The 20482-nt window shown below is 46.5% G+C and overlaps 1 protein-coding gene across 1 annotated transcript in view; it reads left to right on the top strand.

Annotated features, from left to right (window-relative positions):
• LOC111963846 (collagen alpha-1(V) chain-like) overlaps nucleotides 1-20482 on the top strand; it is a 157004-nt gene that overhangs the window by 79910 nt on the left and 56612 nt on the right. The window contains 20 exon segments of the mRNA XM_023987395.2: nucleotides 1874-1987; nucleotides 2297-2683; nucleotides 3164-3422; nucleotides 3483-3691; nucleotides 3784-3840; nucleotides 5789-5830; nucleotides 8472-8534; nucleotides 8783-8857; nucleotides 12944-13036; nucleotides 13132-13188; nucleotides 13418-13471; nucleotides 13690-13743; nucleotides 14052-14159; nucleotides 14293-14346; nucleotides 14749-14793; nucleotides 16597-16650; nucleotides 18574-18618; nucleotides 19526-19579; nucleotides 19776-19820; nucleotides 19945-19998. Coding sequence (XP_023843163.1) covers nucleotides 1874-1987; nucleotides 2297-2683; nucleotides 3164-3422; nucleotides 3483-3691; nucleotides 3784-3840; nucleotides 5789-5830; nucleotides 8472-8534; nucleotides 8783-8857; nucleotides 12944-13036; nucleotides 13132-13188; nucleotides 13418-13471; nucleotides 13690-13743; nucleotides 14052-14159; nucleotides 14293-14346; nucleotides 14749-14793; nucleotides 16597-16650; nucleotides 18574-18618; nucleotides 19526-19579; nucleotides 19776-19820; nucleotides 19945-19998 — 1923 coding nt within the window.

Below are 20482 nucleotides of genomic sequence, written 5' to 3'. Positions count from 1 at the left end.
GATTGACTGTAGACCCTGCCACATACCTCTCGTGTCTGAGCCGTTGAATTGCGACTCTACTTTGTCTCTATAGTGACCGCTTAGCTTGTTTGATTGCCTTGCGGAGGGAATAGCTACACTGTTTGTATTCAGTCATGTTCCCGGTTGCCTTGCCCTTTAGGGCCTTAGGACAAGTACCTGATTTAGCAATAATATAAAAGCTAACCAATGAAGCTCTAAACCAGCTCCAGGTTCTGTGCATTCTATCAAACACCTTCATATACCCTGAGGCGTGGTATTCCCTGATTTACCCTAATCCCTTTATCCATAAGCAGCTCTTTGATTAGGGATCAGGTAGTGTCGGTTGGACAAAATGCTGGAAAGAAAAAAAGAACTRCATGGCTGAGTGGGAAAACGCTGAAGTTTGCCAGAGAGAAAGTGCTGACTGCTGGGGAAACCAACAGGGTTGAATATGCTATGCAGTGATATTGTAGATCAAATATGCAGGAATGGCAGAGTACTTGCCTAAGCCTGTATCTCCATACGCTATCCTGAATGGAGATTGTCCTTCTTCAGTATCTGCCCCCATTCTATTAAACATCTCTGCTTTCTTTGCTGTGGTAAGGTTTGATTCTTTGGAGGAGAAGGACATTCATTCAAGAAGCTAACMAACCACGCCCTTGGACCCATTCCAGTTGAAGTGGTGATCTCACCCTTCTTATGGATGGGGAGTAGTCAGGGAGAGAACCAGAACCATGGTGTGCCCAATCACAGCTCTTGTACCTGGTCGCTTAGGGCCCCCGGCCACTAGGGAACTCAGTCGGGGTCTCAACTTACTGTTGAGAGTTAGAATAGTAGAATATAGAAGGTGCAAGTTTGAAATTTGGTTGGTTTTGTCAGACACTGACAGTCACTCACTTAGCCATTTCAGCTACCATTTTTTTGATTGGTTAGTTAGTCTAGCCAGTTATCTAAACTGGCAAAATGGGTAGAATTTTATGAAATTTCCTTTAATACTGCAGAAATTTCTCTCTGCCCCATGGCAAAATTAGTAAAATTGCATGACAGTTGTTAGAAAATTGCAAAAATAAATCTCCGGCCCATGGCAAAATGTGTAGAATTGCAGGAAATTAACTTTAAAATGTTACATTTTCTCTCTTCCGTCAAGAGGGGGGCCCCGACCAAATCATATTACAATAATAAGGCTAATATGGAGAAGAGCTCACAGATCAAATAAACTGAGAGGCACTGATGCAACTAGGACCACCACTCCTCTCAGTACATCATCAGGATGAGCTCTATGACAGAGAGCTATGGCATGCAATCATTCGGTACATTGCACCGCCATATGCAAGTAAAGTAAGCTTGCATAAAATGGAAGTGAACCCCACTCCTGCCTACCCACCCTTCTTAAACACCTTCACTCCTGATCTCCCTTGTACCACCTCACCCTATTGTCCCCTCTTAGAACCTCTCACCCCCCCCCTGCAGCAGTATCAGGGTTCAGAGTGGGGCAATTCGGGGGGGGTTGTGTTTTGGGACAGTAGAGAAATGCCGAGGTTAAACACCCGAAAGTACACAGCAACATGCCCTCGACCTGTTAAGATCTGTGACGGCTTCATTCAGACACCAGTGGAAAAGTGATCTATTATCCATCAGTGACATGCATGAACACAGAAGAGTAGGGCCGCTGAGGCTTAGGAGAGAGAGAGAGAGGTCAGATATGGGTCAGATTGACATTCCTGGAAGGGTTTCCGATCAGTGACGCCATAACGCACACCCTCTCGTATATTATTGCTAGCCGTGGTGTTGTGCTCAATAGCTGGAACACACTTTTGACCAATCCGATTGCTTGGCCGGAACTAACCGTTTCATAATCCCCTGTATTGTGTAGAACACAGAGGAGGACAGCTATTACTATGAGTATCCTTACTATGAGGACATGGATGGGAAGCCTTCTGAGACTGAGACGGACGAAGCAGCTGGACCTGCCACGGAAGACGTAAAGGTACTGTCCTCTGTCCCCTGTCCATTTGAAGGACTACCGTCTCTCTCCAGTTTAGTATGGTGGGTTGTGGGACTATACACCCTCCCCCCCATCCTCATCCCTTCTCTTATTACGTAGTTGTTGATTGTTGCTGTTGATGCTAGCTGAGTATGCTTTCTTGGCCAGATATCCCTTTGAAAAGCTTTTCGCTATCTCAACGGTTTAAAACGGAGGTTAATGAAAATGAATGACGTTAAACAAAGCCGTTGTTAATGCCAGTTGTATAAGCTGCAGTAGTTCCTCCTAACATTGCGTGGTTCTTCTCTCCAGGTGTCCGTGCCAGAGAGCGGCCGCGTCGTCACCTCCGTCAAAGAGGTGGTGTCATCAGTAAGGGAGACAGAGAGTCAGGGAGCCGAGGGCAAAGTGTTGACCAGCACCGCCAACGCCGAAGCCGCCGCTGCCGCTGGAGCTGGGGAGGATACCGGCCGCTACGACAACTACGATACGGAAAGTTACGGCAACTACGAGACGTACTACGACGAGTCCACGGCCCTGCCCGACGTCAGTCGCAGGGTCACCATCAGCAGTAGCAGCATGGGGACGGGCGCAGGGGTGGAGCTAGACTTGGGGTCAAAGGTTGACCTGGGCACGGGCGCGGAGATTGAGAAGGTCATCACCACTAGTGGAGGAGTCACCAGGACAAGCAACAAGACCTCAGTGAGTTATCATCATCGTCACAAACAAAATGCTGGAATAAAAACAACCAAATTTGTGTAAATACTGGAATACTGGGTTATTTTAACACAGACAGTTGGGTCACTCAGTTGGGCTGTTGGGTTATTGATGCTGGGTTGGGTCAGATCCGGGTCAGATCAGAAGACTGGAGGAGTGGCTTAGTAGGCGCGTGGCATTCAGATAGTTATTTTTGTTAACAATAATGTTATTAATGTTATATTAGAATATGCCATGTGCAGTGAAACAACCGAACTGGCTGGGTCAAAATAACCCAACGTGTCGTGTCCACTATTTACCCAGCGCTGTGCTGTTTTTAACCCAGCATATTTACCCACATAGAACTACAAGTCCTGGAATGCAGCTTGCAGGAGGATAAGATGATTGCCATTATCTGTCATTGTGTGCCAGTGTACTATTCTCATTGCATCGCACTTCTGTATCCTTTCCTCGCCGGTCTCTCAGTTAGCAACAGCCTACGATGAGAACTATGGCGAGGGCTATGACCTGTCCTATGGCGAGGGAGAGGAGGATGAGTACGGAGTCGGCGGAGGTGGCCACGGCAGCAGAACCAGCAGCAGCAGTACTGTTGAGATCGGCGCTGGTGGGGGATCCGTATCAGTCGGGGGCGGTTCTGTTTCTGCTGGGGGCGGTTCCGTCTCTGTGGGTGGATCTGCCGGAGGCGGGGCGGCGAGCGCCGGAGGCGGGGGAGCTGGAGCCGGAGGCAGGGGAGTCGGAGGCGGGGGAGCCGGAGGCGGGGCGGCGAGCGCCGGAGGCGGGGGAGCTGGAGCCGGAGCCGGGGGTTCCGTTGCTAGGGGAGCAGGGGGCCAGGGTGGGGATATTGAGGGAGATTACACTGATCTGGAGGGTGTTGGGTTTAAGGAGGAGTCCATCTCTGAGTACGGGGAAGAAGATTATGGCTATGGAGACCCGGACTACGATGGACAGGGGGAAAAGGTGCTGCCGGCAGAGACAGACGAATACTATGGACAGGTAATTATGACTGATGGTGATGACGGCGGTGGTGATGATGATGATGATGATGATGATGATGACGAAGGTCATGATGACGGTGTCATCTGCAGGTTGATGGGTCTCGAGGAGAGAAAGGACAGAAGGGAGAGCCTGCTATCATTGAGCCTGTGAGTATAATTTMTCCTGTGTGTGTGTGTGTGTGTCAGTGTGAGAGAGTGTGTTAAACACATGTGTGTATTTCACATCCAAACCATGAAATATCACACACACCACTGACTGTGAGTCATATAACACAAACACACATGTCTCGGCCCTTTTGCATTCTCATGTTGTATCCTGCAGCAAGGCCCACCTCTGGCCTGGAGGGTAAACAGCACGGCTACATCTAGAGATTGTGAATGATCATCGGGTGTGTAAACACGCTGTGGGCTAGCGTAAACACTGACCAGGAAAAGACCCGCTGGGAACGGAGGGGTAGAGAGAGAGAGAGAGACACTGAGAGATAAATAGCCAGTCCCTAGTTTGGGATTTGAACCCATGACATTAATTAACTCGAGGAGCTAAAGCCATGGCTATACCTCAAGGATTTTGATTCCTCTACATCGGTCTCTGGTATGCCAATGTCGTCACTGGCAGCCAATTCATATCTTGTGAGCCAAAGCCTCCACATCAACACATAGATATTCATAATGCACCACCATCAATCTGAACGGAGTCACAGAATCAAGGGAGTTTTGAATCCCATGGCTTCAGCCCTATAATCACCCACAGCTGCTTAATTTAAACAAATGTCACTGGGCTTAACTATGTGTGTGTGTGTTTGTGTGAGTGTTTGTATGTGTGTGACTGAGCGTGTGTGTGTGTGTGTGTGTCCTACCTCACAGAATGAGCCTGTGAGTCGTCCATCTAGTTCGGATATTAAATCAACAATGAGCCCCCTCTTTCCAGTCCAATCCCCATGTGTCTACAATGAAGACACCCCCCCCCAGTCCACTTCCAGCCCCACCCTGGCTACTCACACACATAAACACATACACACACTCCTCTATCTGTTTACTGCTGGGATCAGTCACTCCTGGGTCAAACGTCCCTGACCATACATCTACGCCAAGTGTTTGACAGATAGACACACTATAGGAAAACGGTAAAGTGACCCCACACACACACACACACACACACACACACACACACACACACACACACACACACACGTACCTATCCATAGACACACATCAAACAAAAGGAATATGTGTGACTATCGGAATGTTAAAAAGTAGGGCAGTAAATGTATTTTTTTTACTTGGAAAATAGATGTGGCTTGAATGACATTTTGCAGGGCTGCAGACAAAAAAAAACCAGTTCCAACCAAGGCTTTAGTTGTGTCGACGTTATGTTTTTCCCATTGTCACCACAACAAAGGGAGAAATACAATGATCAACACAACCAAACAAGGACGATTCTTCACTGTCATGTCCTTTAGCTTCAGCTCATCTGTGAGTGTTTACGAGTGCACCCTGCCGAGACGGAGACAGAGACAGAGAGCTGCTGTTTTTAAGTGAGTCGTGGGCAAGGGTCATGTTCAGCAAGACAAGGAGTGCTTACTATGAGACCCCCCCTACTGACCCGGCCATCTCTCTTTTTGAACGCTGGGAGCTGGAGGAGCAATTTCCCACCTTGGCTCTGCTATTAGCTAATTGAACAGAGACAGATCTCCGGGACAGCTTGAGCTCCTGTGTTCTTATTACCCATAGTCCCCTGATCCATGGGCATGTTGAACATGTTCCATCAGCCTCCTTACTTTGTCCTGATCATTATTTACCCTCTGCTGGTTCCTCCCAGAATAATGTGAAGTGCTGAGGGAAATGACAGGCAGGAATTTATATTAAATTACCCAACACTCCTGGATGGAGAGTAGATATGCAGAATGTGTCTGGACATGTATACATATGCACACATACTGAAGCGATGCATGCATATGAATGAATGAATGAATACACACACACACTGTCACACGCACACACATACACACGCGCACGCTTACACACACACAGTGATAGTGCTGCATGCTCTACAGGCTGCAGCCATCCATCTCTCTGATGTGTTTGTGTGTTTCAGGGAATGCTGGTGGAGGGTCCACCCGGGTCTGAAGGCCCAACAGTAAGTACATCTCTCTATTATCTCTTTCTGTGTGTCTCTCTCTCTCTTTCTCTCTCTCTTCTCTCCTCTGTCTTCTCTTCTCTTTCTCTCTTCTCTCTTCTCTTCTCTCTCTTTCTCTTCTCTCTCTCTTCTCTCTCTCTCTCTCTCTCTCTCTCTCTCTCTCTCTCTCTCTCTCTCTCTCTCCTCTCTCTCTCTCTTCTCTCTCTCTCTTTCTCTTCTCTCTTTCTCTCTCTCTCTCTCCTCTCTTCTCTCTCTCTTCTCTCTCTCTCTCTCTCCTTTGTCCTCTCCATCTCTCTCTCCTCTTCGCCCTCTCCATTTGTCTCAGTCTATTTCTTCAACTCTGTGTGTGTACGTGTCTCTTTCTCTCTCGTCTGCTCCATTTGTGTCTGTCTATTTCTCCCCCTCTGTGTGTGTATGTGTGTTTGTACATGTCTCTCTCTCTCTTTCTCTCAATTCAATTCAAGGTGCTTTATTGGCAGGGGAAACATATTCTAACATTGCCTCTCTCTCTCTCTCTCTCTCTCTCTCTCCTCTCTCTCTCTCTCTCTCTCTCTCTCTCTCTCTCTCTCTCTCTCTCTCTCTCTCTCTCTCTCTCTCTCTCTCTCTCCTCTCTGTCTCTCCTCTGCTCGCTCAATCCTTGGCCGTCTATGACTAGTGATTTCGTTGGAATCGGAGATACATCTCAGTCTGTGTCACCCCCGTATGTCCTATGTAGTCTGTCTCTGGGTGAGAAACAGTCGGTATCCCCCAACTGTTCTCTTTGGAACGCCACCGCTAGCGTAACAGTTAGAGAGAGTGAAACTGCAAGCCCAGTCGGTGTGATTTTGGCAGGGCTTCTTGCCAGTCTAGAGCCTTAGTAATCGGAGTGGTAATAGCATAACACACCACTCCTCAAGAGAGACAGTTAGTTTACCCAGATGTTCTGGGACCAGTTATTATTTGTTTATCTACGTCTTTATGACACACTTGCTCTTGCAGTCTATTTGATCCCAAGGTGCTGGGTACTATAAGAAACAGACACTCCACAAAACAGCAGAGAAATGACAGAAACGGGCCACCAGTTAAGATGTATCTTCTAATAGACTGCCTACCTCATACTTCCTCATACATTCCTCTCTCCTCTCCCCTTCCCCTTTTTCCATATTTTGTTACGTTACAGCCTTATTCTAAAATGGATTAAATTACACATTTTCCTCGTCAATCTACACACAATACCGCATAATGACAAAGCGAAAACAGAAATAAGTATTCAGACCCTTTGCTATGAGACTCGAAATTGAGCTCGGCCGCATCCTGTTTCCAATGATCATCCTTGAGATGTTTCTACAACTTGATTGGAGTCCACCTGTGGTCAATTCAATTGATTGGACATGGTTTGGAAAGGCACGCACTTGTCTATATAAGGTCCCACAGTTGACAGTGCACGTCAGAGCAAAAACCAAGCCACGAGGTCGAAGGAATTGTCTGTAGAGCAGACAGAACTGTGTCAAGGCACAGATCTGGGGAAGGGTACCAAAAAATGTCTGCAGCATTGAWGGTCCCCAAGAACACAGTGKCCTCCATCATTCTTAAATGGAAGAATTTTGSAATCACCAAGACTTCCTAGAGCTGGCCACCTGGCCAAATTGAGCAATCGGGGGAGAAGGGCCTTAGTCAGGGAGGTTACCTAGAATCCAATGGTCACTCTGACAGAGCTCCAGAGTTCCTCTGTGGAGATGGGAGAACCTTCCAGAAGGACAATCATTTCTGCATTAATCAGGCCTTTATGGTAGAGTGGCCAGACGGAATCCACTCCTCAGTAAAAGGCACATGACAGCCTGCTTAGAGTTTGCCAAATGGCACCTAAAGGACTCTCAGACCATGAGAAACAAGATTCTCTGGTCTGATGAAACCAAGATTGAACTATTTGGCCTGAATGCCAAGCGTCACGTCTGGAGGAAACSTTTTCTTACTCTCTGCCTTGTCTGTCGCTTTGTCCATGTACATGCTGTATCCGCTTATGCTGGACTGTCCTCATCTGTGCTGTTAGAGATGGACAGGGGATTCAAGTTTTAAAGTCACGTGCAGAAGTACAGTAAAATGCCTTTCTTGGAAGCTCCAAACCCAACAATGCAGTAATCAATATCAATGTAGCACTAAAAATAACATGGTAGAACAAAAACACACAATAAATAAAAAGAAGAAGTAAGAAGAACACAAGAAGTAAGAAGCTATATATAGGATCAGTTTCAATACCGTATTTACTATGTGCAGGGATACTGGATACCATCCCTACGGTGAAGCATGGTGGAGGCAGCAACTTGCTGTGGGGATGTTTTTCAGCAGCARGGACTGTGAAACTAATCAGGATCGAGGGAAAGATGAACGAAGCAAAGTACAGAGAGATCCYTGATGAAAACCTGCGACAGAGCGCTCAGGACCTCAGACTGGGGTGAAGGTTCWACTTCCAACAGGACAAAAACCCTAAGCACACGGCCAAGACAACGCAGGAGTGGCTTCGGGACAAGTCTCTGAATGTCCTTGAGTGGCCCAGCCAGAGGCCGGACTAGAACCTTTCCGAATTTTGCTGTGTGTATGTATGAGTGTGATTGTGTGTGTGTGCCGTTCTCATTGTCTGATGATATGTATTGTTGTGAAACAGGGTCTCCCTGGACCCCCAGGTTCCTCCGGCCCCCCGGGCAGCGCCGGAGATGCAGGAGAGAGGGTGAGTAACAAGGACACCTCACCAGTAAAACACAATGAAAATACCACAAACACATCACATAGCAACTGTTTCATTAAAAGCAAAAGGTGTAAATCAAGCTGTTGATATACACCTGGAAAAGTTTAGTCCGGATAAATGATGCCAGGAATACCAACGTGTCAGGTTTTTGACAAAACGTGTACATGTGTACATTTTGACCGTGTTGGAGTAAATCCCCCACCCCCCCTCTCTCTATCTCTCTGTCACAGGGTCCGAATGGTCGTGCAGGTCTTCCTGGTGCGGATGGTCTGCCAGGACCTCCAGGGACTGTCCTCATGCTGCCTGTAAGTAAATAACAATAGCTGACAGCTCTAGAATACACAGATCTAGAATATATAGACTTCCCTGATGCTGCATGTAAGTAAATAACATTATCTGGCAGTTCTAGAATAGACAGATATAGATCAAGAACGGAAAATATGTCTCATGTTCAGTAATAACGCCTGTATGTTTATGCACATGTCTACGTTCATAATTGTATATACCATGTTGGCTATTGTGTGTGTGCATTTGTCTTTGTCTGGCAGACTTTCTTCTTAATCYTCCATCCTAATCATGTCCCTTTCTGTACTGCTGTTCTCAAGCTGCCGGCTGATTTGTTAGGCCTGTCGCAAGGCTAATCCTCTCTTCTCTTTATCTCATTATCTGATAGAATGCTGGTAATATCGAATCGGAGTTCTGTGGGGTTTGGGTCACTGTGTCCTGACCTGTGTGTGACGTTAGCTATGTGGGATGTGTGTTCTATTGTGTCGGAAGGGTATTTAGAGATCTCAGTTCTGGAACGCAGGGAGGGAGTCTCCTTCTGAATCAAATACTCTTCCTGTCTGGTCCCGCCCCGTAATAGATACTCCAATCAGAGGATGCTCTGCTATAAGTCAGCACTCTAGCACCTAGTTGAAGCTTTAGGAAGCTGTGGTTCCGCTCGTTCAGACTCACTCTCTTCGGCTCTTCCTCGCCTCTCATTTCCCCTCTCTTCTCCCCTTCTTACTAATGAGATAACTACCTCACACTATTCCCCAATCCCCAGCCCCCCAGCCCCCACCTTCCTCTTGTCTTCAGACTCCAGCCCAATTGACAGCTATAGGAGTCTTACAGGAAGTCCTCCAGCCTCAGACAGGAAGTAGAGCAGGTCTAAGTGTTCCTTCCTGTGATCACAGCTGCGAAGGCTAAAGTGAATAGCGAGCCTTTCTGTTTCTTCTGCTGCTGAGTGTTCTGCTCTACTGCTGCGGCTCCTGAGTGTGATGACTTGTCCAGATGTCCTGCTGAAGTCTCAGGAGACCGCAGAGSAGAGCAGAGCCGTCTAGGAAAGGCAGGCCAATATGTCTGGACATGAACTTAGCCCAGTCTGGTCAAGGTGCAACTGTAAAGCACAGGCCCTTTTAAATGTGGTCATTTTGTTCAAACATAATGAGAACTTAGATTTGAGTCATTTAGCAGACCCTCTTGTCTAGATCGACTTACAATTTAGTACATTCATCTTAAGATAGCTAGGTGGGACAGCCTTATAACTGTGCCTTATAGCTATGCTATAAGTCAACACGTTAACTTGGCCAAATATAGGTATGTTTGATTGTGGAGAGTTGGATAGTGTCCTTGGAAATTAGGCAGTAAGACCTTATTTGTGTGCCCCTGGTTTCTCTCTCTCTCTCTCTCTCTCTCTCTCTCTCTCTCTCTCTCTCTCTCTCTCTCTCTCTCTCTCTCTCTCTCTCTCTCTCATCTTCTCCGCATCGTCTCTCTCTCTCTCTCTCTCTCTCTCTTTCTTTCTCTGTGCATGGTTAGATTTTTCTGTGTCATGGTTTGGTTTGATTGAGGCTCTCCGGGGACAAGAGAAATATCAAGAAAGATAGCCTCGCTAGAGAGATGTCACTGTTGAAGAAAGTAAGGTTTGCCAGCTTCATGCAATCCTGTGTTCAATGTTATTTTTTTCCGCTATTTGTATAATAACAAGGTAACGGTTGTGGTGAAAAACCCTCCCGGCTGTTGTGTTGTTATTCATTCCAACAGTAACAGAAACAGAAGCACATCTTTATTGGATCATCCAACTCCAGATGTCGGTCTGAAAATCCAGGTTGCACTACGCACATATCACCACTAGATGCCAGTATAAGCATCTGGATGGGGAAAAGGGCCATAACCAGGCAGTTGACTTATGAGCTAAGGTTTTTGCAACAGAGTAGTTTTAATTTCTTTTTTTAATATAAATCATRTTTTGATTTATTTAGACATTCTTTTTGAAGATGAGCTATTTTAGCCTGTAAGCTGACTTGACCTTTTCCTAACCCACTGGGGTCTCTTACTCTCTGCCTTGTCTGTCTCTTTGTCCATGGACCTGTATCTGCCTACGCTGGACTGTCCTCATCCGTGTTGTTAGAGATGGACAKGGGATTCAAGTTTTAAAGTCACGTGCAGAAGTACAGTGAATTGACTTTCTTGGAAGCTCCAAACCCAACGATGCAGTAATCAATATCAATGTAGCACTAAAAATAACATAAGGTAGAACAAAAACACACAATAAATAAAAAGAAGAAGTAAGAAGAACACGAGAAAGTAAGAAGCTATATATAGGATCAGTTTCAATACCATATTTACTATGTGCAGGGATACTGGAGTGATAGAAGTAGATATGTATAGGGGTAGGGCGACTAGGCTTCAGGATATATGATGAACAGAGTAGCAGCAGCGGAAATGATGATTGTATGTGAGTGTGTGTGTAGAGTCAGTATAAATGTGTATGCATGTTATGTGTGTGTTGGAGAGTCAGTGTGCGTGGGTGTGTAGAGTCCTGTGAGTGTGCATAGAGACGGTGCAAAAATAGACATAAAGTGCAAGGGTCAACTCAGACAGTCTGTGTAACCATTCTGTTAGCTATTTATTATTCTTATGGCTTGGGGATAAAAGCTGTTCAGGAGCCTGTTGGTATCAGACTTACCGACCCTCTGTAGCGCCATCGAGGGCGGTGCTGTTGCCATACCAAGCAGTGATGCAGCCAGTCAAGATGCTCTCAATTTTTTAGGATTTGAGGGCCCATGCCAAACATTTTCAACCTCCTGAGAGGGACAAGGCGCTGTCGGGCCTTCTTCATGGCTGTGCGTGTTTGAGTGGACCATTTAAAGTCCTTAGAGATTTGGACACTGAGGAACTTGTAGCTCTCGACCCGCTCCACTGCAGCCCCGTCAATGTGGATGGGGTCCTGCTCACCCCCCTGTTTCCTGTATTCAACAATCAGCTCTTTGGTCTTGCTGACGTTGAGGGAGAGGTTGTTATCCCAGCACCACACTTCCAGGTCACTAATCTCCTCCTCCGTCTCATCATCACCGGTGATCAAGTATGCTACCATCGTGTCGTCAGCAAACGTGATGATGGTGTTGGAGGCCACACAGTCGTAGATGAACAGGGAGTACAGGAGGGGACTAAGCACACACCCCTGTGGAGCCCCTATGTTGAAGGTCAGCATGGCGGATATGATGTTGCCTACTCTCACCATCTGGGGTCGGCCCGTCAGGAAGTCCAGGATCCAGTTGCAGAGGGAGGTGTTCAGTCCCAGGGTCCTAAGCTTGGAAGCGAGCTTTGAGGGCACTATGGTGTTGAACGCTGAGCTGTAGTCAATTAACAGCATTCTCACACACTGTAGGTATTCCTCTTATCTAGGTGGGCGAGGGCAGTGTGGAGTGCAATTGAGATTGCGTTGTCTATGGATCTGTTGGGGCGGTATGCAAATTGGAGTGGGTCTAGGGTGTCTGAGATGATGCGGTTGACGTATGGCATAACCAGCCTTTCAAAGTGCCTTATGATTACAGATGTGAGTGCTACAGGGCGGTAGTCATTGTGGCATGAAGCCTTGAAGTTCTTGGGAACAGGAATGATGGTGGTGAGTTTAAGACGTGGGGATTACAGACTGGGACAAGGAGAGGTTGAAAATGACTGTGAATATGCCTGCCAGCTGATCTGCGCTTGCTCTGAGAACATGCCCTGGAATACCGTCCGGCCCCGCGGCATTCCGTGTGTCGGACTCGGAGAGAGCGAGGTCCTCTGGGTCGGTGGGGCCCCTCACGCACGGTACGGTGTTGTTATTGTCGAGGCGTGCATAAAATGCATTGAGTTCGTCTGGAAGAGAGGCATAGTTGGGCAGGTCACGGCTGGGTCTTCCTTTGCAATCTGTCATACTTGAGTAAAAGTAAAGATGCCTTAATAGAAAATGACTCAAGTAAATAGACAAAATGCCCTTATGTTGATGACTTGTTGTTGATTCAACGTAATCACATCGATTTTTTTTAGGGGTTGAAATTATGTGGAAACAACGTTGATTCGCCCAGTTTTTGCCCAGTCGGATGGGTCTGATTATTGGTTCTGAGTTCTGCTTTCACCCTCAGTTCCGGTTCAGTTCTGGAGGAGACTCTGGACAGAAGGGACCTCAGGTGTCTGCTCAGGAGGCTCAGATGCAAGCCATCATGCAACAGGCCAGGGTAAGGGTCACGCACACGCACACGCACACGCACACAAACACACACACACACACACAATTTTGTATCTCTCTTACAGTGCTGTTTTCTCTCTCCAGCTTGCGATGCGTGGTCCTACTGGCCCTATGGGTTTGACTGGTAGATCTGGTCCTCTGGTACGTACCAAAGTCTTCCGCAGTTTCCCCTCACACACACACACACACACACAAACACACACCACTGTCACATACACAGCCTGAGGATAAACAACGATGGTGGTCATAGTTGATAAGATCCTATTGAAATTGTAATTCAGATGCTACAACAGTAATAGTGTTTTGGCTGTGGCCTGATCTGGGTCTACCATGACTTTGTGTGACTTTATTGTGTTTGTCCTCCTCCCAGGGTTCTCCAGGTGTGTCTGGACTGAAGGGAGATTCTGGAGAGAGCGGTCCTCAGGTAAGACAGATAGAAGGTTCTAGACCACTAGAACCACTGAAGGTTCTAGACCACTGGAACCACTAGAACCACTCTCCTGCCATCGCCAGCCCAAGTTCAGGGCTATGCTATAAACACAACTTACTTTGGTTATTTTATTAGGGTTATTTTTTGGGAGGGGGGGTTCTGTGGTAGGGTTCTCTTGTTGGGTTCTCCAGTAACATTGTTCATTGTTTCAGGGACCTCGTGGACCAATGGGTTCTCATGGACCCCTTGGGAAGCCTGGTAGAAGGGTAAGTGTAATTGGGAGTCTTGCACTGGCATTTTAGTTTGGCATGCAGATTAGGATTGATTGTTTCATGTATCGTATTGCTCTTGTGTTGTATGTTCACGCTGACTACTTCCTGCTGACCTCTTAACAGGTTTCCCCTTGCAAAGGGTTTCTAACCTCAAAAGGTCTTTCCTGGTTAAATAAAAGTTAAATAAATTAAAAAAGAATACATGAAAAGGATTGTGCCCTTCAGGAAGGAGAGGGAAGTGATTGAAATGTAAGTGTTAGTGTTGGTAGGTGTGGTAAGGTCTATATATTCTGTGTTTCCAGGGACGCGCTGGATCTGACGGAGCCAGAGGCATGCCTGGTCAGACCGGAACCAAGGGAGACAGAGGGTTCGATGGTTTAGCCGGACTTCCTGGTGAGAAGGGACACAGAGTAAGTCACACCCCTTTTTCTGCTTTCTTCTGAATCTACATTGTATTTTCTAGTCCAGTGTTTGTGTGTCTCTGCCAGTGTGATTGTCTGTGTGTRTGTGTGTCACTGATCTGTATTATGTCGGTTCGTTTAGGGCGAATCTGGTCCCCATGGACCTCCCGGACCCACAGGAGAGGATGGAGAACGAGTAAGCACCACCACACGTCCTATCTCCCTCTCGACATCTCTTATCATCTCGACCCAATTTCTCTCGCTCTCTACTTCTTCATCCTCCCACTCTGTGTGTGTGTGTGTGTGTGTGTATGCGTCCGTAGGTCAGTATGTCCGTGCGGTGTGTGTGTGTGTGTGTGTCTGCGTATGTGTGATTGGTAAGTGTGTGTGATCTAAGTGTCTGCCGGCAGTCATGTAAATCAGCCTCCTCCTCACATGCTCCATCTCTCATCTCACACCATCACTCACCCCCCACCTGGCTCGTCCTACTGCGCTACATCTGTACTCTCCTCCTTTCGTACCTCGTCTCTCCATCGCCCTCTCTCCTCTACTCCAACCTCCCACTTCCTGTTCTGATCACGTCACTTCCTGTTTTCAGGGAGACGATGGAGAGATTGGGCCACGTGGTCTGCCTGGTGAGCCAGTAAGTGTTGACCTTTTTAAGATGTCCACCACCTTGTCACTTGGTATTTTTGGTATTTTATTAGGATCCCCAATAGCTGTTGCAAAAGCAGCATCTACTCTTCCTGGGGTCCACACAAAACATGAAACATAATACAGAATGACAGAATACAGAACATCAATAGACAAGAACAGCTCAAGGACAGAACTACATACATTTTTATAAAGGCACACGTAGCCTACATATCAATGCATAAACACAAACTATCCAGGTCAAATAGGGGAGAGGCGTTGTGCCGTGAGGTGTTGCTTTATCTGTTGTTTAAACCAGGTTTGTTGTGTATTTGAGCAATATGACACGGAAGGAAGTTCCATGCAATAAGGGCTCTATATAGTACTGTATGTTTTCTTGAATTTATTCTGGATTTGGGGACTATGAAAAGACCCCTGGTGGCATGTCTGGTGTGATAAGTGTGTGTGTCAGAGCTGTGTGTAAGGTSACTATGCAAACAATTTGGGATTTTCAACACTTTAATGTGTTAACTCTTAGCCTAGAGAGACTGCCATGCATATTATTTATACCAGCCCTYTGACTACGATGAAGAGCAAGACGTGCCGCTCTGTTCTGTGCCAGCTGCAGCTTAACTAGGTCTTTCCTTGCAGCTCTCAAGCACACGGCTGAACAATAATCAAGATTAGACAAAACTAGAGCCTGCAGAACTTGCTTTTTGGAGTGTGGTGTCAAAAAAGCAGAGCATCTCTTCATTACTGCCAGACCTCTCCCAAATCTTTACAACCATTGAATCTATATGTTTTGACCATGACAGTTTACAATCTAAGGTAACACCAAGTAATTTAGTCTCCTCAACTTGTTCAACAGCCACACCGTTCATTACCAGATTCAGCTGAGGTCTAGACCTTAAGGAATGATTTGTACCAAATACAATGCTCTTAGTTTTAGAGATGTTCAGGACCAGTTTATTRCTGGCCACCCATTCCAAAACAGACTGCAACTCTTTGTTAAGGGTTTCAGTGACTTCATTAGCTGGGGTTGCTGATGCGTGTATGGTTGAATCATCAGCATACACGGACACATATGCTTTGTTTAATGCCAGTGGCAGGTCATTGGTATAAATTGTCATTGTGACACTTGCATCTCAATAAAACACGTGTTGACATATACATTCTAGAAACAGGATTTGACATAAAGTCCAGCTAATGGTATATGCACAGAGTCTTGTACACAGCTTTAGTTATTTAGCTCGCTACCCTACATGTGAATCTAAGGGTAGATTCCTCTTGTTCACAGCCTGCTTTTCTCACGGCTGGTGGACAGGCTCCTATATATGTCTACGGACAAGCTTCCCTTCCTCTCTGACAGGATTTCCCCCTGCGGAGAGGAGAAATGAGACAGGCGGAGAGGAAGAGAGTTAGAGGAAGAGAGACTGGTAGAGAATCATTAGTGGTAAATGGTGTGGTGCAGTATTTCAGACACACCACCAGGGGGTGGTACAACCACATGTTTTCTGAAATATACTTGCTGTGAGAGGAAGGTGCGTTGAGCCATGGCACTAAGATATGACTGTTTGAGAGCATTGAAAAGAGCAGACATCAAGACGGGTGAAATCAGTCTAGGATGGTGCGGAGAGATCCAAGAAGCCTCAAGCATGTTTTAGATGAAAATCCATTATTCATTGTTGTGACACGCAATTTTACATCTACATTTAACACAATTCTATATTTATTTAGGAACTTTTGAAAAGGATCATGGTGTTGGTGTTGTTTGAAACATATTTTGATCAATTGTTTCTCTCTCTCTCTCCAGGGACCYCGTGGTTTGCTGGGACCAAAGGGACCTCAGGGACCTCCCGGACAACTTGTGAGTTTAGAATGCACGCGCACAAACACKTACACGCACACACACATACCCACACACRCAGTCACACACACTTTCATTTCACACTCAAATTCAGATACAGATTTAGCGGATACGTCATCCCCGTCGAGGGAATTCATTTCTGCAGCTCATAGCAAAACGAACAAAAGTACAAAGTACAAGCAGAACAAAAAATGATGTTTATTGTCACTTACACCAGAAAGGTGCAGTGAAATGTGTTGTTTTACCGGGTCTGCCATASTAGTACGGCGCCCCTGAAGCAAACTAGGGTTAAGTGCCTTGCTCAAGGGCACAGCGGCAGATTTTTCATGACACCCACAGGGAAATACCACATACAACACCTCCACGACGTCACAGGAGGTTGGTGGCACCTTAATTGGGGAGGACGGCTCGTGGTAATGGCTGAAGTCAAATTAGTGGAACGCTATCAAATGCGTCAAACACATGGTTTCCATGTGCTTGATGCCGTTCCGCTCCGCTCCAGACATTATTATGAGCGGTTCTCAGCAGCCTCCTGTTCACTTCATACATCAGATGATAAGAAGGGCTATGGCTATAAATATGAGGCTATTTATGTCTCCCACTTTACCTTCTCTACATCATTTGATGTGAGGGAAATCTCCCCTTGTCCCGATAGCATGTTGGTTCAGAYTGGGGAAGGTATCTACAGCGTACACACAGTTGAAGTCGGAAGTTTACTTACACCTTAGCCAAATACATTTAAACTCAGTTTTTCACAATTCCTGACGTTTAATCCTAGTAAGAATTCCCTGTYTTAGGTCAGTTAGGATCACCACTTTATTTTAAGAATGTGAAATGTCAGAATAATAGTAGAGAATGATTTATTTCAGCTTTTATTTCTTTCATCACATTCCCAGTGGGTCAGAAGTTTACATWCACTCAATTAGTATTTGGTAGCATTGCCTTTAAATTGTTGAACTTGGGTCAAATGTTTCGGGCAGACTTCCGCAAGCTTCCCACAATAAATTGGGTAAATTTTGGCCCATTCCTCGTGACAGAGCTGGTGTAACTAAGTCAGATTTGTAGGCCTCCTTGCTCGCATACGCATACGTCAGGGCTTTGTGATGGCCACTCCAATACCTTGAATTTGTTGTCCTTAAGCCATTTTACCACAACTTTGGAAGTATGCTTGGGGTCATTGTCCATTTGGAAGACACATTTGCGACCAAGCTTTAACTTCCTGACTGATGTCTTGAGATGTTGCTTCAATATATCCACATAATTTTGCTTCCTCATGATGCCATCTATTTTGTGAAGTGCACCAGTCCGTCATGCAGCAAAGCACTCCCCACAACATGATACTGCCACCCTGTGTTTCACGGTTGGGATGGTGTTCTTCGGCTTGCAAGCCTCCCCCTTTTTCCTCCAAACATAACGATGGTCATTATGGCCAAACAGTTCTATTTTTGTTTTATCAGACCAGAGGACATTTCTCCAAAAAGTATAATCTTTGTTCCCATGTGCAGTTTCAAACCATAGTCTCGCTTTTTTATGGTGCCTTTCAGGTTATGTCGATATAGGACTCGTTTTAGTGTGGATATAGATACCTGTTTCCTCCAGAATCTTCACAAGGTCCTTTGCTTTTGTTCTGGGATTGATTTGCACTTTTCAACAATTGTTGGGAAAATTACTTGTGTCATGCACAAAGTAGATGTGCTAACCGACTTGCCAAAACTATAGTTTGTTAACAAGAAATTTGTGGAGTGGTTGAAAAATGAGTTTTAATGACTCCAACCTTAGTGTATGTAAACTTCCGACTTCAACTGTATCTCAGTCTGTCACTGACGCACTCCCCATCTTTATGTCCTTATTCTCTGTGTGTTAACCTGAGTGTGTGCTTTATGCATTGAAGTAGAGGCTTCATCTCATCTGTGTGTGTTACAGGGTGTGACTGGAATGGATGGCCACCCTGGACCCAAAGGAAACATTGTAAGTTCTGTAGCAGTGTGTAGAAACGATCGGCTCGATATGCTCCTGATACACACCTCTCTCTCTCTCACACACACACACACACACACACTGGCTCGATCTATCCCCCAGGCTCACACCATTTCCTCACCTTGCTTCCAGTCTATTTCCCCATCAAATGCACACTGTTGTTTCATAAAGACCCATTCACTTACTCCCACACTCCCACAGTGTGAAGACTCTCTTGTCATCTAATGAAGAATAGACCGAATGTACTGTCCTGTTAGAGTCAAGTCCTCCATGGGCCGTCTGTGTTATTCCGGGACCATTTAGTCGGAGCAGTGTATCCATAATGAGAGAACGCCTGGCTGGAGAAGACAGTGTCTCCGCTGGGGATGCTCCAATTAGGGAGAGAGATGGGAGATCCACAGTCTTTTCCCAGCCGCTCCGAACAGGGAACGTAATTGATGGTCAATTATCTGGGAGGCGTTTGAGTTTGAGGTTCAGCATTCACTTTCATTAGGAGAGAGTGTGTGTGAAGGAGACTGAGAGAGTGTGTGTGTGGAGGAGACTGAGAGAGTGTGTGTGTGGGAGACGGGAGGTGTTTATGTGTTTGTTTGAAAGAGAGAGGTTGAGAGCAGGGTGTGTGTGTGTGTGTGTGTGTGCATGTGTGTGCGCGTGTGTTCCCTCCAGCTAGAAAAGGCTATAAAAACACACCAACCTTGGGAGTTATGTCTGTGTGGAAGAAAGTAATAATGTAGTGTGATTTTGACCCAATCAAAAGTCCACTCACTACACTACACTCCGCTATGTTCGGGTGCCGGCATTTCGTTGTCTACCTCTTAAAGCGGCTCTGTCCTCATGTGTCAGACTGACACCTAGTGATGTCCTGTGGATGAATGTGAACGAGGTGTTGTCTCCATCGTAGGGACCCCAAGGAGAGCCTGGCCCCAGTGGACAGCAAGGAAACCCAGGTGCTCAGGTCAGTATGATCATCTTAGGATTCCTATTGGACAGGGTATGAGATTACAGCCTTCATTTGGTTCGTCGTTGTATGGTCATGCCCACTATGGCATTTTGACATTAGTCCATTGGTTGGATTCTCTGTCACTCTTGGACGTTCCTGTCTCATCCTCCAGTGAGTTTGTGCTGACAATGTCCGTCCTCTCTCTCTACAGGGACTTCCAGGTCCTCAGGGAGCCATCGGGCCCCCTGGAGATAAGGTAAGGCCCCTGGCCCCTTAAAACATATAACTACACCATTGTGTGATGTGAGCAGTATTGTGGCTCCACTGTCTGTCACCTGAGTATCTCTGACTTCCCCTCTCTCCTTCTCCGCTCTCCACAGGGTCCTACCGGAAAACCAGGACTGCCAGGAATGCCCGGAGCTGACGGACCCCCGGTAAGTGTGTGAACTAACTCTCCCGAACACACTCCCCACCTCCTCGCAGGGCACACCTGTGCCGTCGCCAGGTGGTCCGTGGAAGATGGCAGGTGGTGGGTGGGAGAGAGAGAGAAAGGTATGTGTGTGTGCACGTGACAGACAGAGTGAGAAAGTGAGTGCGAGAAAGAGTGAAAGTAAGGAAGACGGGATGGAAGAGAGCGCGAGAGCTCGATGAGAGCAGCGTCTGTCGCCGTATCCCCCCCCCATGATCCTCCTTGGCTTTGATATCTATGTAGAGTGGAAATGCCACTCGCTCCCTCTTTCGACTGCACGTTTGTGTGCAATAAAATAGGCCTAGTTAGTGGTTTTTATGCTGTTTCATACTCTGTGTGGACCAGACATAATGTTAGAGTAGGATTTTGGACTGAACAAAACCCCCCCCCCCCCCCCCCCCCATCTGTGTCATGCGACGGAGTCAATATTACTGGAAATCACAACTGTT

This window comes from Salvelinus sp. IW2-2015, linkage group LG5 (assembly GCF_002910315.2).
Source record: "Salvelinus sp. IW2-2015 linkage group LG5, ASM291031v2, whole genome shotgun sequence".
Lineage (NCBI taxonomy): Eukaryota > Metazoa > Chordata > Actinopteri > Salmoniformes > Salmonidae > Salvelinus > Salvelinus sp. IW2-2015.
The sequence above is the reverse complement of the archived record's forward strand: the minus strand, read 5'-3'. Positions and strand labels throughout refer to the sequence as shown.